The sequence below is a fragment of the Canis aureus genome, chromosome 32 (assembly GCF_053574225.1).
Source record: "Canis aureus isolate CA01 chromosome 32, VMU_Caureus_v.1.0, whole genome shotgun sequence".
NCBI lineage: Eukaryota > Metazoa > Chordata > Mammalia > Carnivora > Canidae > Canis > Canis aureus.
The window spans coordinates 4,731,194-4,750,441 of NC_135642.1; the positions used below are offsets into that span (position 1 = coordinate 4,731,194).

Below are 19,248 nucleotides of genomic sequence, written 5' to 3' on the forward strand. Positions count from 1 at the left end.
AGTCTCAGGATTGAGTCCCGGGATTGAGTCCCACATCAGGCTCCCTGCATGAAGCCTGCTTCTCCCTCTGTTTATGTCTCTGCCTCTCTCTCTCTGTCTGTCTCTCATGAATAAATAAATAAAATCTTTTTTAAAAAGCTGTCTCAAGATGGAATCATTATAAGAGGCAAAAATCATTTCCCTAAATACACATAGATCTCAAAATTAAATTTTGGAACTTTCATTTCCTAGTTGTCTTATCCTAGGATATTCACTTTGTCTCTCTATTCTTTTAAATTTCTATTATGAAGATAATCAAAATAGATTGTGGACTATTTTATGGAAAACAGACAGAATATACTCTACAAATGTTATTTTCCCTTCCCACCTGCACAGACTCCTACCAAGAATGCATCTTATTTGTAAGTAATATGCCTTTGAAGAATAACTGCATTCAAGTGAAACCAGTAGGTCACAAAATTTAATATTCTAGTTTTAGGATATCTCTTTGTGGCTTATTAAGAGAAAAAGAATAGTTTCAATTTTTTCCATTGCTAACATGGAGGGTAGTTGGAAAAAATTAGATTGCCAGATACTTGTGATTTTTATGAACAACAATATATTGGTTGGCTATATCTCTTTGAACTGAGTGAAGTATATGTAAATAGTTTAGGAGAAAATCTGATAAGATGGATTTAGACAGTTTGACATTAATGGTATCAATAGTTTCTTATAGTCATTCTGGACTTTTAAGGTCATAACATGCTTCAACATAATCTCCAAGCCAAATATTTAATATCTGAAGTTAAATAATATGGCAGAAGTTTATGAAGAAATCTAGTTTGGAATTAGGCATAAAACCACATTCTAGTTCACTTTTAACCAAATTATAAATTCTTCCCTCTTGACTCAAAGTCAATCAGACAAATGAGAAAGTTAAGGTAAAAATGTTCTTTTGTCTCAACTTCATTCTTCAGCAAAAATTATCATCTTTGTTTTTATTTTAGATTTTATTTAAATTCAAGTTAATTAACATACAGTGAATTATTAGTTTCAGGGGTATAAGTTAGTGATTCATTAGTTGCATATAGTTGCATACCCAGTGCTCATTACATCACATGCCCTCCTTAATGCCTCACCCAATTACCTCATCACTCCAACCACCTCCCCTCCAGCAACCCTATTTGTTCCCTATTGTTAAAAGTCTCTTATTGTTTGACTCCCTCTCTGTTTTCATCTTATTTCATTTTTCCTTTCCTTTTCCCATATTCCTCAGTTTTGTGTCCTAAATTCTACATATGAGTGAAATCATGTGGTATTTGTCTTTCTCTGACTGATTTCACTTAGCATAATACACTACCTCCAACCATATCACTGCAAATAGTAAGATTTTACTTTTTTGATGGCTGAGTAATATTCCACCTGTGTGTCTGTGTGTGTGTGTGTGTGTGTGTTTGGTGTGCACGCACACCACATCTTCTATATCCATTCATCTATCAATGGACATCTGGGCTCTTCCCATATTTTGGCTATTGTGAACATTGCTGCTATAAACATTGGAATGCATGTGCCCTTTCAAATTGCTGTGTTTGTATTCTTTGAATAAATACCTAGTAGAACAATTGCTGGGTCATCAGGTAGTTCTATTTCTAACGTTTTTAAGAACCTCTGTATCTTTTTTTAAATTACATAATTAACCCAGTTAATGGCTAACCATGTTTCAAATGGTGGAACTTCTGCTGGTCTTTCAACTTGTTCAGTCTCCTGATGGCAGACTTTACTGTGATGGCAGAAGTGGTGCTGTTGGTCCAGGCACCACTGGCTATGGTTTTCATGCAGGAGCCACAACTCCAGATGCTCACAGCTCATCTTTTAATCTTGGTTTTTCCATAGAAGGAGCAAGTGCACTTGGTGTGCTGACTTATTTCGATCTTTTTCATCATTTTCCTGAGGGAGGCACCATAATGGGTCTTGTATTTACCCACAATTCTGACCTTCTTGGTGCATTTAGCCATGTTGCTGCAAACTAGGTCCAGGCCCAGAGAGGAAGAGACTCAGTGTGCCAGGAACATCCACATCTTTGTTTTTAAATATAAACCCTTTTTCTGAAAATTCTTTAGTTCAATAACTATTGGGCACCTACACTGTTACAAGTCTTTTCTGGGTGTTTGTGATACGTTAATGTACAAGATCTTTTTCTCTGTTTTAAAAGAACATATATCTAGCAATTAGATGGGACTCTTGTAGATGGAATTCCAGTCTCACCACTTTCTTGTTGTGCAGCTTTGAGCATGTATTCTTAATGTTTCTAAGACATTTTTTTTTACCTATAGTATGTGGACTTAATATTTAACTACTAGGAATGTTGTGAAAATTAAACAGAAAGACATGTAACATAATTAGCAGTACTTGACACTGTTTAAGGAATGCTAACTAATAATATTATTGTTATTGTTGCCATTGTGTTAGACATGCATAAATGACAGGATAAATGGGATGGAAATATGTGTGCTTACTTGAACTTAAAGAACATGGTTGTAATATTAACTAATGTTAAAATATTGGATCTGTGCTAATTATTAATCTTTGGTGTATTGATGTAGTTAATGCTGTCTTTTGTATGTTTGTGTTTTTCAAAGGAAGTATTATATTTTAGAAGTTTCTTAATCATTTTAAGTAGAAATAAATATCAAGATGACATGAAAGGGGAAAATAATAAATGTTCTATAAGTCAGTGTCTTGTCACAATGTTTTTAAGTAAAATTTATATGATTAAAAAGTGATAAAATATGTTCACCTGTTTTGACTCTATCTTTTACCCATTCAAAAGATAGTAGTAAAGTGCTTTAAATTCTTATATAGCTAGATTTATTACAAATATTAGCTGGGAAATGAATGACGACACTTAACTTTACACTTTATATTTAGCACATTAATACAATTACAACTATAGGCAGAGGGTTTTTGTCCAGATTCCTGAAAATATAAGGGAATAGTTTATTTGGAGACATGGTAGAAATATCCTTTAAGAAACTATTAAAATCGGAACCATTAAATTATAGCATCAAAAAAACCAAAAAAAAATTATAGCATCAAGTCAGATATTTCATCTGGCTAAGATACCCTTGAAGCCAGAGGATAAATACTTAATCTCTACCTTGGCATTTTTGTGGTAAAGCCCATTCCTGAGAAAATCAGTTAAGCTCTAAGCTGTCAACATTGCACATTTTTACAAGTATGTTTCAGTGTAATTGGTTTTCTTTATATGCCTATGTATTTCAGTTTGTGTGTTTGCAATATCATTCTAATGAGGAGGCTTTGAGCTTCACTGAACTTCCAGAGGGGTCTGTGGTACACACATGACTAAGAACTCTTGGAGTGGGGACTGTAAGTATCACCAGTGAAGCCAGGTTGTCTGATTTGAACTCAGCTCTATACCACTTACCTGAGGCCTACTTCTGGTTTGGGGCAAGTTTGTCAACTTCTATCCTGGTTTTCTCATCATTCTTGTAGCAGAGTTTGCAAGTCAACATCCTGCATTCCCAAGATGTTTTGTCTTTCCTTAAAGGTTTGTAAACAAATCAAACTAATTTAATACAATTAGAAAATGGGAGCTTTCAAAAGAAAATACAGCTTTGTAGATCTTCTTAAAAAAAACAAATAAAGAAAACAAACCTGCCAACACTGGGCCAGAATTCTAAACTATAGATGGAGTTTTTAGATTGGGCTAATACCTGAGATCTCTGTTTTTTCTTGCACTAGGAAAGTCCATTAATGTGTATTACCCCAGCAGTTTCTGATCTTTAAATTTTTTTTTAAAATTTATTTATGATAGTCACGGGGAGAGAGAGAGAGAGAGGCAGAGACACAGGCAGAGGGAGAAGCAGGCTCCATCCACCAGGAGCCTGATGTGGGATTCGATCCCAGGTCTCCAGGATCGCGCGCTGGGCCAAAGGCAGGCGCCAAACCGCTGCGCCACCCAGGGATCCCAGTTTCTGATCTTTAATAAAGAAATTAAGATGTATAATATAAATTTCCCATCACCACATCTATAACTTTTCTTGCAGCTCTAACCCTCACCTTGATACAATTTACTCTTGTCCCCAACTTTTGATGGTTCACTCTTAACAAACAGCATTCATTGGATCTCTCTGGAACACTGATATTCATACAAATTATCCTTATGTGATGATGTAAGTCAAACTGGGATATTAATAAGTGGGTTACACTTCTTTTCTTTTTAAATGCCTTTCTTTTCATAGTCTCTTTCAACTTCACTCTTTTCTGATTCTCTTTCAACTTCACTATAGTAGAAATCTACTTTTGGTCACCTGCATTTTATTCTACATTGAAGAACTACCTTAGCTCTTCCCAATGCATTATTACTTGTAGGAGGATAGGACTGGCCTCTTCTTGGAATAGGTAAATAGTTTAGTATTAGTCACTAAAGAGGAGATGACATTATCTTAAGTAGGATTTTCTGCCTTTGTCAAACAGTGCCGCCTCAATCTCTGCCCTCAGTATAGATATCCCCAGAACACTTTTTTTGTTTTTTGTTTTTTGTTTGTTTGTTTGACGGACTATGCTTTGTCCTCTGGAAACGCAATAAAACATTATCTCTACCCTTAAAGAGATTCTATCTAATATAAAGAAAAGTAATCACAATGCAGAGTCATAATGGCCACGATGTAAATTTGAATATGGTAATATGGAACTTAGGAAAAGGCATGTCAGATGCGCCTGCAGAATCAGAGAAAGCTACTCAGAGGTAATACTGAATCTGAGACTTGAAGGCAAAGTTGAGGGGAAAGTATGACACAGGAAAGGAACAGCATGGGCAAAAGCAGAGAAAAGCACAAATGCCTAGTGAACTCAGGAGTTGGATGTGGTTTACTATTTCTAGAGAACAAGTTAAGTTAGCAGTAGTATAAAGAGGCTGTACTGAAAGAAAGTGGCCAGAACCTTGGAAAGAATGAGGAAGCACTGAATAATTGAGGGCAGATTTTAAGCAATGGGCCAGCTTTTACCCAGTTCCTGTTGTAAGGATGTATTATAGCCTGCTCAGGTGATTTGACAAAAGTTTTGTCTTATTTATTTTTTCTTTGGTGGATAACAGGGTATTATACATGTAGTCTGCACTTTAAGACTATATTGGAGATACAGAACAGATGTTCTCCTGGTTCATCTTATCTCTTTTCAATGTCTCCTATATAATCTTGAATTTGCTTACTTAGCCAGTACACTCAATCTCAGGTTATAAGGTGAGCTGACTTGGAACTTGTTTGCCCAGTAGTTTCTAGAAATAGGGCTCCCTTTTATCTCTTCTCTTTTTGTCTCATCACCTTGCATCTTAAAGCTATGTCGCAGAATCTCTTCCACTCCCATACTCTGAAGTGATCTTACTAGCTTCCTGATGTCAGTTCTGAATGGCATGTTGGTATAGTTTCATTGGGGTGATGACATGCAAGTTGGTGGAAATCCTTACATTAAGTGACAGAGAATACTGGAGGGGAGCAGGAAGGATTATAGAAATGACTTGGACATCCCCAGTGAGACATATACTGCTCAGCATTCATCCCTCCAAGGGCAAAATATTCTGATTTGATGATGATTTTAACACTGCTCATTTCACTATTGATGAATATGATTTATGTATTTATTCTCAAATATTTATTACTAAAAACTTTAAATGTGACAGACTTTATTCTATGTATCACAGAAAAAAACACTAATGCGGTTGGGGAATATACAACCATGTATTATTACAATGTATAGTAGGACATGAATCATCTGACTTCTGCTTACTTCCTTAGCCCTATTTTGCATTTCTTTCCCCCTTAAACACTAATCTTCTTCTGCCATGTGCCACTCATGCTATTTTATATGCTTAAATTGTCACAACAAAACTACAAAGTATGTGTCGTGGCATAAAAGGGTAGTTTTTGTATGCAATTAAAGTTAAGTTTTTATCACCCTAAAAGACACTATTTTAAAAAAATATTTTATTTATTTATTCATGAGAGACACAGAGAGAGAGGCAGAGACATAGAGGGAAAAGCAGGTGCCTTGCAGGAAGCCCAATGCGGGACTTGATGCTGGGACTGCTGAGCCACCCAGGCGTCCCAAGATACTGTTAAAACAAGAAGGTTTTTGCAAGTCTCATGGTAACCACAAAGAAATAAACTTGTAGAATACAAGAAAAGGTAAAGAGAAAAGAATCAAAAGATACTATTACAAAGAAGCAGCAAATCAAAAATGAAGATGATGAGAGGAAGCAGAACAAAAGAAACTACAAGACAAAAAAAAAAAAACAAAATAGCAATAAGTAGTCCTTATCTATAAATAATTACTTCCAATGTAAATAGATGAAACTCACCAAACAAAAGACATAGGGCCACTGAAGGGATATAAAGCAAGATCCAACTATGTGCTGTCTATAGGGTATCTTCTTTAGATTTAAGGACACACACACACAGGCTCAAGGTGAAGGGATAGAAAAATATATTTCATTCAAATGGTAACCAAAGGTGGGAGGGGTATCTATGCTTGTGGCAGAAAAAAATAAACTTTAAGTCAAAAACTGTCACAAGAGCAAAGAAGGTCATATGTAATGCTAAAGAGCCAATTCAAAAGAAATACATAATAATTAGAAATATATATGCACACAAAATGTGAATGCCTAAATCTATTAAGCTAACACAGACAGACCTGAAGGAAGAAATAGATAGGAAACAATAAAGTAGACCTCAATACCTCAAATGAAAATGGACAGGTGCTGCAGACTAAATATCAGTAAGGAAACAGCAGGTAAGAACAACACTACAGACCAAATGGACCTAACACATACACAGAACATTTCACCCAATAGCAGCAGAATGTATATTCTTCTCAAGTACACGTGGAACACTCCCCAAAAGAGATCACATGCTAGATCACAAAACATGTCATTACAAATTTGAGAAGATTGAAATAATCTCAAGTATCTTTTCCAACCACACTGGTATGAAACTATAAATCAATACCAAAAGGAAATGAAAAAATTCACAAATATGTGAAAATCAGCATATTTCTGAACTACCATTGTATAAAAAAAGAAAAACAGATAGTAGAACATCTCAAGACAAATGAAAATGAAAACACAACATACCAAAATTTATGGGATGCACACCTTTCTGGGTCTCCAGGATTATTTGAAGGATATAAAACCAGAGTTCCTTTTCCTTTAGATTCTAATCTTCTCCATTTCTCTTGACTTTTAGGAAGTTTTATATTTGAACTACCACAGAATAAAATGAATTGACAATCAAAGGTCCTATGCATGATGATAGTGCTTGAAAAGACTTCATAGAAGATCTAATTAGATTAAAGTTTTGTAGAGGATCCCATAATTCATGGCAGAATTTGATGGGGGGCAGAATTTGGTAGGGGAAACTACTTAGCTCTGAAATTCTCTCTACCTCAATATTTCTATAATTACTATGATACAGTCAAATAATGGTGGAATAGTAACAAAGAAAACACAAAAGGACATTTAGAAAAACATAATTACTGGGAGGCCTGCATGTCTCAGCATTTGAGCATCTGCCTTCAGCTCAGGTCCTGATTCCAGGGTCCTGGGACCGAGTCCCACATAAGGCTCCCCGCAGAGAGTCTGCTTCTTCTCCTGCGGGTGTCTCTGCCTCTCTCTCTCTCTCTCTCTCTCATGAATAAATAAATAAAATCTTTTTTTTAAAAAGTTGTACCAAATCGCTATTTCTAACTGTGCTCTAAGTCAAATGTTATGACAGACACTGAAAACAAATTAGCAGACAAATAAATAATAACAAAAAAACCAAGCAAGGGCAAAGTTTCTGTTCTCAAAATGCTTATAGATTACAAGACATACACAGGAAATGGTTAGGCAACAATATAAAGCAATGTATAAAATTAATAATGCAGGAAATATTAGCTCTGAAAAAAGTAGAGAGAAGTTAATGAAAGAATTGAAAAAGCCTCATCTGAAGAAGTGAGGCTTAAGCTAAACCTTGAAGGGGGTGTTATAGAATCATACTATATCTTGGTTCTAATACCATTGCAATTTTTTGAAATGAAATTTTTTAAAAAAAATTTTATCTATTCATGACAGACACACACCCACACAGAGAGAGAGAGAGAGAGAAAGAGGCAGAGACACAGGCAGAGGGAGAAGCAGGCTCCATGCAGGGAGCCCGACGTGGGACTCAATCCTGGGTTTCCAGGATCACACCCCAGGGCTGAAGGTGGCACTAAACCGCTGGGCCATCGGGGCTGCCCTGAAATGAAAATTGTAACATCATCTTCTAAGTAGGTTTTCTGGAAGAAAAGGGGTTGGGGGATGCATGAAGTAATAACTGACCAGAAAAAAGCGGCCCATAAATCACTTTTTGTCAAGTTATTAATAATGAAGTGTCACAAATCCCCAGCTACATCATCAAATGAAAGGCTACTTTGCTGATTATCCTTGTGGCTCCTAGAATGATCAGGGAACAGTAGTTCTTTGAGTAGGAACAATGGATTATTTTTTTCTGGAAGAAAAACACATCTAAAGGGATTTTGGTACCAGAAAGCCAGTTTGGGGCTGATGGCTCACTGCTGAAGCTCGTCCAGTCTCAGACAAATATCAATTATTATTTTGTATGAGTACATTTAATTTTTGGACAATATTAAGTATTTTGATATCCCTATCAATCCACTTTGATATCCATATCAAAATGATATTTTTATTCCTGGTTTTGCTTATTAGACTGTAATTAAAAACCAACTCACAAAACAAGCGGAAATAATTTTCTTAATTTGAGTCTTCTCTCTCTTCTTTTTAATAAAGTTGGCTAATGGTTTATCTATCTTATTAATTCTTTCAAAGAACCAACTCCTGGTTCTGTTGATCTGTTCCACAGTCCTTCTGGTCTCGATTTTGTTGAGTTCTGCTCGAATCTTTATTAACTCCCTTCTTCTCCTGGGTGTAGGATCTATTTGCTGTTTTTTCTCTAGCTCCTTTATGTGTAAGGTTAGCTTTTGTATTTGAGTTCTTTCCAGTTTTTGAATGGATGCTTGTATTGCGATGTATTTCCCCCTTAGGACTGCTTTTGCTGCATCCCAAAGATTTTGAACGGTTGTATCTTCATTCTCATTAGTTTCCATGAATATTTTAATTCTTCCTTAATTTCCTGGTTGACCCTTTCATCTTTTAGCAGGATGGTCCTTAACCTCCACGCGTTTGAGGTCCTTCCAAACTTCTTGTTGTGATTTAGTTCTAATTTCAAGGCAGTATGGTCTGAGAATATGCAGGGGACGATCCCAATCTTTTGGTATCGGTTCAGACCCGATTTGTGACCCAGTATGTGGTCTATTCTGGAGAAAGTTCCATGTGCACTTGAGAAGAATGGGTATTCAGTTGAGTTTGGATGTAAAGTTCTCTAGATATCTGTGAAATCCATCTGGTCCAGTGTATCATTTAAAGCTCTCGTTTCTTTGGAGATGTTGTGCTTAGAAGACCTATCGAGTATAGAAAGAGCTAGATTGAAGTCACCAAGTATAAGTGTATTATTATCTAAGTATTTCTTCACTTTGGTTAATAATTGATTTATATATTTGGCAGCTCCCACATTCGGGGCATATATATTGAGGATTGTTAAGTCCTCTTGTTGAATAGATCCTTTAAGTATGATATAGTGTCCCTCTTCATCTCTCACTACAGTCTTCGGGGTAAATTTTAGTTTATCTGATATAAGGATGGCTATCCCTGCTTTCTTTTGAGGACCATTTGAATGGTACATGGTTCTCTCACCATTTATTTTCAGGCTGTCAGTGTCCTTAGGTCTAAAATGACTCTTGTTGATAGCAAATAGATGGGTCTTGCTTTTTTATCCAGCCCAATACCTTGCATGTTTTGATGAGGCCATTAAGCCCATTCACATTCAGAGTTACTATTGAAAGATATGAATTTAGTGTCATCATAATATCTATTCAGTCCCTGTTTTTGTGGATTGTTTCCTTGGTTTTCCTCTTTCTTTTACAGAGTCCCCCTTAGTATTTCTTGCAGAGCTGATTTGGTGGTCACATATTCTTTCAGTTTCTATCTTGGAAGCTCTTTATGTCTCCTTCTATTCTGAATGGGAGCCTTTCTGGATACAGAATTCTTGGCTGCAGGTTCTTCTCATTTAGGACCCTGAATATATCCTGCCAGCCCTTTCTGGCCTGCCAGCTCTCCGTGGAGAGGTCTGCTGTTAACCTAATACTTCTCCCCATAAGAGTTAGGGATTTCTTGTCTCTTGCATTTTAAGGATATTCTCTTTATCTTTGGAATTTGCAAGTTTCACTATTAAATGTTGAGGTGTTGAATGGTTTTTATTGATTTTACGGGGCATCTATTGCTGGATCTGAATGCCTGTTTCCCTTTTCAAGTTAGGGAAGGTCTCTGGTATTATTTGTTTAAGTACACTCTCTGGTCCTCTGTCCCTTTCAGCCCTCTGGAACCCCAATTAAATGTAGGTTTTTCCTTTTGAGGCTGTCATTTATTTCCCTTAACCTTCCCTCATGATCTTTTAATTGTTTTTCTCTTTTTTCCTCAGTTTCCTTCCTTGCCATCAACTTGTCTTCTATGTCACTCACTTGTTCTTCTACCTTGTTAGAACTCATTGTTAGGACCTCCAGCTTGGATTGCATCTCATTTAATTGATTTTTAATTTTGGTCTGATGACATCTAAATTCTGAAGTCATGAAGTCTCTTGAATCATTTATGCTTTTTTTCTAGAACCACAGTAGCTTTATAATTGTGCTCCTGAATTGGCTTTCTGATATTGAATTTTAATCCAAATTTTGTAACTCTGTTGGAGAGAGGACTGTTTCTTATTCTTTTGTGGTGAGTTTTTCCTTCTAGTTATTTTGCTCAGTGCAGAGTGGCCCAAAAGAAGTTGTACTGGAAAAAGGAGAAAAAGAGAGAGAGAAAAAAAGGTGGGAACTGAGAACAAAATACGCGAGTATCCTCTGATTCTATATACTGTAAATCCCTCGAGTTCCCCTGTTACTTTCCAGTGCTACTTGGTCAATAACTTGTTTTTCCCCTGTCCTTCCTGCTGGTCTTCTGGGGGAGGGGCCTGCTGTGCTGATTCTTAGATGTGTATACCTGGGGGAGCCGCCCAGCCTCCTGCCAGATGCATGGCTCAGTGAGAGTTGTTTATCTTGTGAGGCCCCTGCTCCCTGGCGGCCCTGCTCAGTCCCTGGACAAGGTAACACCAGGAGGAACAACAACAGTGGTGGCAGCCAGCCCTCCAGCTCTGGAGTCAGCTCCTGCAGTAACTACCACAGTCTCCCAGTGTGCAGGGGCCTGGATGCTCCAGGGGCTGGGGGCACTGATCTGCACAGCTTGGGGATGCCCGGTGGCAGTAGTGTCCTTGCTGTGTCCTCCCGGCCTCAGCCTGTCCCGGGGGAAGTTCCAGATCTTGGGCTGTGTCCCCCAGCGCACTGGGCTCCAGGTGCGCACCACTGGAATCTACTCCCGTGCCGTGCAGCCCGCTCCACATGGAGCCACCGCTTGAGCCGCCACCCGAGCTGCTCCCGGGGCAGTGCAGCCGCGTTTGCGTGGTATTGCCGCTAGAGCCGCTGCCGGAGCTGCTCCCAGGGCCCAGCCGTGCGCTCGCTGCAACCCTTTAGGGAGATCGGCCCAGGGGGTGTGGCGTGCTCTCCCCTGGGCAGCAGTTCCTCTGTTAGTGCCCCTGGGATCCTGATGGCATCCCTGCCCCTCCTGGGATCCTGCCCGAGTCCCCTGTGAGCACCTTTCTGTCCGGGAAGTTTGGTAAATTTTCTGCTTCTCCAGGACTGGGCTTTCCTGTCCTGGGGGCACTTGTGGGGCCCCTCCCCCTCGGATGCTTTTTTTCTTTATTTTTTTCCATCTTCCTACCTTGATAGAAGCATGAACTCTTCTCACTGTAGCATTCCAGCTGTTCTCTCTTTAAATCTCATGCCAAATTCGTAGGTTTTCAGGATGATTTGAAAGTTATCTACGTAAGTTGGTGGGGACAGGTGACTTGGGGACCCTATTCTTCTGCCATCTTGCCCTGCCTCCCCCTGATAGTTTCTCTTGTATGTAACTTCTTTATGTTCTCTTGCTGCTTTTAAGATTCTTTCTTTGTCACTACTTCTTACCATTTTAATCATTATGCTCCTTGGTGTGGAGCTCCTTGGGTTGATTTTGTACCTCTTGAATCTGGATGTCTGCTTTCTTCCCCAGATTAGGAAAATTTTCAGCTATTATTTCTTCAAATAAATTTTCTATCCCCTTTTCTCGCTCTTCTCCTCCTAAAATCCCTGTAATGTGAGTCTTATTTTGCTTGGTGATATTTCTGAGTTCCCTTGACCTACTGTCATTTTTTTATTATTCTTTTACTTTTTGCTGTTCTGCTTGGTTGCTTTCCATTACTCTACCAGATAGCTGATTCATTCTTCTGCTTCCTTTTGTCTACTACTTATTCCATCTAGTGTGCTTTTTAAAAAAATATTTATACATTTGAAAGAGAGAGAGCAGATGTATGAATTGGCAGGGGTGGGGGCAGAAGGAGAGGGGGATAGCGAATTCTCCAACATTCTCCCAGCTGAGTGCAAAACCCAATGTGGGACTCAATCCCAGGACCCTGAGATCATGATCTGAGTCAAAATCAAGAGCCAGCCATTTTAACTGACTGAGCCACCTTGGTGTTCCCCTGTCATGTATTTTTAATTCCAATTATTGAGTTCTTTATTGCTGATTGTTCTTATATATTCCTTTCTCTTTGCTGAAGATTTCTCTGAGATTCTCCACTCTTTACCAAAGTCCAGTGAAAATATTTATGACCATTATTTTGAAATCTTTATCAGACATACTGCTTATCTCCATTTGATTAAGCTATTTTACTGTGATTTTGTTCTGTTCTTTCACACCCACAAACTGACACATATATTAAAATACTTTTTTCACTGAGGATGTTTTTAAGATTCATCCATGCTATAATATGTATCACTCTTCATACTTCATTTCATTTTATGGCTAAACGGTAATCCATTGCATGGCTCTATCACATTTTGTTCATTCTCTTATCAGTTGATAGATGTTTACACCTGTTAGCTATTCCGAATAGTACTGCTATGAATACTTGTGTATAAGTTTTTGATACAAGAAGAGTGAAATAGAAGTGAAAAATACTGAAATACATATAAATATAAATTAAAAATATATCATGTTCCTGCCCACCATTCTTTCTGTGAGGTAATCAATTTTTAATAGCCTAGTTTGCTTTCTTATTGTTTGATTTTATAAAATCAAGATCATATAATACATATCATCAATTCACTTTTCACTTGAGGCTACTTTGTGGACATATTTTTTGCACTTGTATATTCAAATGAAGCTTTCCCTTTTTGGACAACTGCATTTTTTTTCTTTCAACCTGCTAACTGAATATCTTGCTTCTTTTTAAAAATATGTTATTTATTTATTCATGAGAGACACTGAGAGAGAGAGAGGCAGAGACACAGGTAGAGGGAGAAGCAGGCTCCATGCCAGGAGCCCAATGCGGGACTCGATCCCGGGACTCCAGGATCACGCCCCAGGCCGAAGGCAGGCACCAAATCACTGAGCGACCCAGGGATCCCCTGAATATTTTTCTTCTGAAAATAATTTTACTGTTTTATTCCCCACATGCATTAAAAAAATTTTTTTTATTGGAGTTCAATTTGCCAACACATAGCATAACACCCAATGTTCATCCCACCAAGTGCCCCCCTCATTGCCCATCACCCAGTCACCCCAACCCCCACCCACTTCCCCTTCCACAACCTCTTGTTTGTTTCCCAAAGTTAGGTGTCTCTCATGTTTTGTCACCCTTACTGATATTTTCACTCACTTTCTCTCCTTTCCCTTTGTTCCCTTTCACTAATTTTTATATTTCCCAAATGAATGAGACCATATAATGTTTGTCCTTTTCCAATTGACTTATTTCACTCAGTGTAATACCCTCCAGGTCCCTCCATGTCAAGTCAAATAGTGGGTATTTGTCATTTCTAATGGCTGAGTAATATTCCACTGTATACATATACCACATCTTCTTTATCCATTCATCTTTCGATGGACACTGAGGCTCCTTCCACAGTTTGGCTATTGTTGACATTGCTGCTATAAACATTGGAGTGCAGGTGCCCTGGAATTTCACTGTATCTGTATCTTTAGGGTAAATCCCCAGGAGTGCAATTGCTGGGTCATAGGACAGATCTATTTTTAAGTCTTTGAGGAACCTCCACACAGTTTTCCAGAGTGGCTGCTCCAGTTCACATTCCCACCAACAGTGCAAGAGGGTTCCCCTTTCTCCACATTCTCTCCAACATTAGCTGTTTCCTGTCTCTAATTTTCCCCATTCTCACTGGTGTGAGGTGGTATCTCATTACGGTTTTGAGTTGTAATTCCCTGATGGCCAGAGTTGTGGAGCATTTTCTCATGTGCTTGTTGGCCATTTCTATGCCTCCCTCTGTGAAATTTCTGTTCATGTCTTTTGCCCATTTCATGATTGGATTGTCTGTTTCTTTGCTGTTGAGTTTAATAAGTTCTTTATAGATCTTGGATACTAGCCCTTTATCTGATGTGTCATTTGCAAATATCTTCTCCCATTCTGTAGGTTGTCTTTTAGTTTTGTTGACTGTTTCTTTTGCTGCGCAGAAGCTTCTTATCTTGATGAAGTCCCAATAATTCATTTTTTCCCACATGCATTTTTAATATATTATCAATCAATATTTGTTTTCATTATAGGCTGAGTTCATGACCTGTCTTCTGCCAGAATACTCTCTTGATTGATTAAGCACATTAGGGGATTCTGGGTGGCTCAGTGGTTGAGTGTCTGCCTTTGCCTCAGGTCGTGATCTCAGGGTCCTTGGATGGAGTCTTCCATCAAGCTCCCCATGGCAAGCCTGCTTTTCCTTCTTCCTGTGTCTCTGCCTCTCTCTGTGTACCTCTCATGAATAAATAAATAAAATATTTTTAAAAATTAAGCACATTATAATTAAAATATTCAGTTATCTAAAATTCCATTCACTCATGGCATTTGAAAATTGCGTGAACATTAGATTTATTTGGCTATTTTTCACATATTTAAAACATTTATTGGTATTTAATATCTCCAAATAAATAATAAACCACTTGAAGTAGAGGTGAATGTTTTTGGATTTTATTCTCTGTTGTCTCTAAAACAGGGTTAGAAAATCAGAAATACTTATTAAAACTCACTGATTTGATATTTCTGGCTACCTCTTAAATGATGGATTTTCAAACTTCCATTCCCTGAATCTCTCCAGTCCAGGTGAAAATAATCATTCTAAATTCCCATAAGACTCTTGACATATATTCCTGTTGTGAACCAAATAATACCATCTTTGCTACTTAATGAATCCCATTGCAAGACGTTTTCTTGCTGAATCCCCAAGTTCCTACAACATCCATTTTATCTACAGCTGCTAAACAACTAATGATTCAACTGGATCCTTTATTTATATTTAAAATTACCTCCTATATGCTAATATACTTATATACTTAATACTGAATTACCCAAAGCCCTGATTCTACTGTAGATCTGGTAAGCTTAGGTGTTTTAGAAATGATTTCTATGGAAATATTTTAAATGTCTGTTCCTTTTACTTCCATCTCCTATCTCCTATTCTGTGGAGCTAAAATCAATAAAACAGTTTACGTCTGTTGGCACATATGAAGGGAGAATTCAAATGGGGAGACACTAAAGAGCTTAATCTTTGTGTTCTTTCCCATAAAAATGATGATATACAGTCTTTAGGAGACAAAGGTAAAATTTTAAGTCATAGAATTATAAATATTTATAAGAGAAACAGACTCCTATTTTAACAAAAAAGAAATCACAAAAGTTAAATGCCTTTCTCTGGGCTGTATGACTATAATGTAATAAACTTGGTCATAAAGCAATCTTCTTATATTGGATTCTTACTAATTTTCTGTTTCTGATGAGTTCAACAAGATAACTGTGAATATGTTAAAAATCTTCTCTGGAAATTTACAAGAGTTCTGCACCTGTTTATCAAACTGTTTTTGTAATGTCACTTATATGTGATATAGTTTTATATATTTTTCAATAAAGATATTCTTAGGGATGAACTCTAAATAACTAAATGTGTGTGTGTGTGTGTGTGTGTGTGCATGTATTTAACACATTGTCATCCCAGAGCAAGTGCTTACTTGCTATTATCTGTAGGATTATACAGATAAATAGAGGACAAATATGTAGATAAGTAGATACCTTCTGGATGATATAATCTCAATTTGATTGCTATTTAGTAACAAAAAAGAAAGTGTTATTTTCAACATCTATGACTTTACTGGTATTTCACTGTGATCTCTAATATTCTATAATTATCTTTCAAACTAACATACCAATGAAAATGGAAAAAAATAGTAGAGATAGAGGAAACAGTCTATGAAAGTGGATTCTTGGAGCTTTTGCTTAAGTAGAATCACACTTTCTCTCTCTCTCTCTCTCTCTCTCTTTGATACAGGTTTTCACCTATCAATCAGGCCAATGGATGCAGCCAATAAGTCTGTTTCTGAATTTGTTTTGCTGGGACTCTCTAAATCCTGGGAACTACAGCTGTTTTTCTTCATGGTGTTTTCACTGTTTTATGTGGCAACAATCATTGGTAATAGCCTCATAGTCATCACAGTTATAGCCGACTCTCACCTACACTCTCCTATGTATTTCCTGCTTACTAACCTTTCTGTTCTTGATATGTCACTTGCTTCCTTTGCCACCCCTAAGATGGTTACAGACTACCTCACTGGACATAAAACTATCTCCTTTGATGGCTGTATCACCCAGATATTTTTTCTACACCTTTTTACTGGTACTGAGATAATTTTACTTATGGCCATGTCCTTTGATAGGTATATTGCAATATGCAAACCTCTCCGCTATGCTTCAGTCATAAGTCCCTGGGTGTGTGTTGCCCTCGTGGTGGCTTCCTGGATTGTGGGAGTCATGCATTCAATGAGCCAGGTCATATTTGCTCTCACATTACCATTCTGTGGTCCCAATGAAGTAGACAGCTTTTTCTGTGACCTTCCTGTGGTGTTCCAGCTGGCTTGTGTGGATACTTATGTTCTGGGCCTCTTTATGATCTCAACTAGTGGCATAATTGCCTTATCCTGCTTTATTATTTTATTCAATTCATATGTTATTGTCCTGGTTACTATCAAACATCATTCTTCAAAAGGATCATCTAAGGCTCTTACTACGTGCACAGCTCATTTCATTGTTGTCCTCATGTTTTTTGGGCCATGCATCCTTATCTATATGTGGCCACTAAACAGTTTTCTTATAGATAAGATTCTGTCTGTGTTTTATACCATCTTCACTCCCATTCTGAACCCAGTAATATATACCTTAAGGAATCAAGAAGTGAAGACAGCTATGAGGAAACTGAAAAATAGGCTTCTAAATCCCAACAAGACAACTCCTTTGCATTATTTTTAGTTTTAAATTCTAGTTCAAGTTTTAACTTCCTAGGCATTATATGTCACAGTTTTGGTGTACACAGGATTGTGACAAGGCTTTTATTTCTGGAGTTCTCATCAAATTGTAATTGAACCAAATTGAATCAAATTGTATTTTTTTTTCAAATTATAAATATTGAAACTACTCTCTGTCATATGTTTAAAATACATGTTAGATATCAGAAGAGCAAGTTGACATTAACAATTTCTTCCAGAAGCAAAGACTATGTAAACAATGCCTACAGTCCCTGTTTCAGATAGGAAATTAGAGATTAATAATCTATTCACTGGAAAAGATGAACAAAAAATGAGAAAAGGAGGTACAAATTAAAGGGGAACTAGAAGATAATAGCATTTATATACAATTTGTCACTGAAGGCAGGGTGCGCCTTGGTGGCTCACTTGGTTAAGCATCCCATTCTTCATTTCAGCTTAGGTCATGACTCAGGGTAGTGAGATGGAGCCCAGTTTAGGGCAATGTGCTCAGCGCAAAGTCTGCTTGGGTTTCTCTCTCCCTGCCCTGCTCTCACCCCGTTCCCTGCCCTGGCTCTCACTCTACCTCTCTAGAAAAATAAATAAAATAAAATAAAATAAAATAAAATAAAATAAAATAAAATAAAATAAAATAAAATAAAATAATAAAATAAAAAACAACTCATCATTGAGTTACTCAGAGAATCATCCCTAAAATATGCCAAATTAATAATATTTCTATAAGCCTTAGAAACTCTATACTGCTGTAGGATTTTCCTCTGACAGTGATTTCCTATGTATATCCTTGAATCGTTCTTACTTAACATTTAAAACAATTTGTAATCTCTTCTATTGAAGAAAACCTTAGACATATTTTATTACAATTGTTGATAAGGCCCAAAGCAAATGGTCTAAAAGTCTCCACCACTAACTTTTAGCAAAGAAATAAGGTCATGACAACTTCTGATAATGCATTATGAATAAAGAGGCAGAAGAATTCTGCAAATTAGAAAATATTATGAAATGAGCTTCAGAGCAGTACAGTTTGTTTTATACAGGCACTGTGTCAGCTTAATGGCTGAGAAGTTAAAACTGGAATTAAATTAAGAGACACAGTTTATGATAACAATTTATGGAGAGCCTATGGCTTTACATTGATTTAAACTACTTTTTCCAGGTGCCTGCTAGCTCAGTTGGTAGAGCATGAGACTCTTATTAAACTACTTTTTCCTTTTAATATTTGGTTGCAAAAATAATAAATCTAGCTTAGTAATCATTGTCAATGTAATAAGTATATTTCTTTATACAAATAGTGTTTTTGTTTAGTTTTAAGTAGGTTCAATATTAGCTTTAAGGTACACAAGGTATCACTAACACCTGCTAGTAGTTACTGGAATTGCTAGCACTGGAAGTCATGAGAAACACTTTTCCCGTGTGCTCTGCTTTGCAAGTCATCTTTAAATGATGGCAAAAATGAAAGAACTGATTGTTATTTGAAATTGACTAAATGATACTTATAGTGTTCAGTATATTATCCAACTTTTTTTTTTTTAATTTTTATTTATTTATGATAGTCACACAGAGAGAGAGAGAGAGGCAGAGACACAGGCAGAAGGAGAAGCAGGCTCCATGCACCGGGAGCCCGATGTGGGATTCGATCCCGGGTCTCCAGGATCGCGCCCTGGGCCAAAGGCAGGCGCCAAACCGCTGCACCACCCAGGGATCCCATTATCCAACTTTTATGA

At 37.2% G+C, this 19,248-nt stretch overlaps 1 protein-coding gene and 1 pseudogene across 1 annotated transcript; one reads left to right on the forward strand and one right to left on the reverse strand.

The window, feature by feature from the left end:
- Positions 1 to 1,688: 1,688 nt before the first annotated feature.
- Positions 1,689 to 1,994, reverse strand: LOC144302838 (large ribosomal subunit protein eL43 pseudogene; annotated as a pseudogene).
- Positions 1,995 to 16,559: 14,565 nt separating this feature from the next.
- Positions 16,560 to 17,510, forward strand: LOC144303609 (olfactory receptor 4K2). Its single transcript, XM_077882066.1, has one exon. It carries the CDS (start codon positions 16,560 to 16,562, stop codon positions 17,508 to 17,510), a length of 951 nt encoding a protein of 316 aa, XP_077738192.1.
- Positions 17,511 to 19,248: the final 1,738 nt, after the last annotated feature.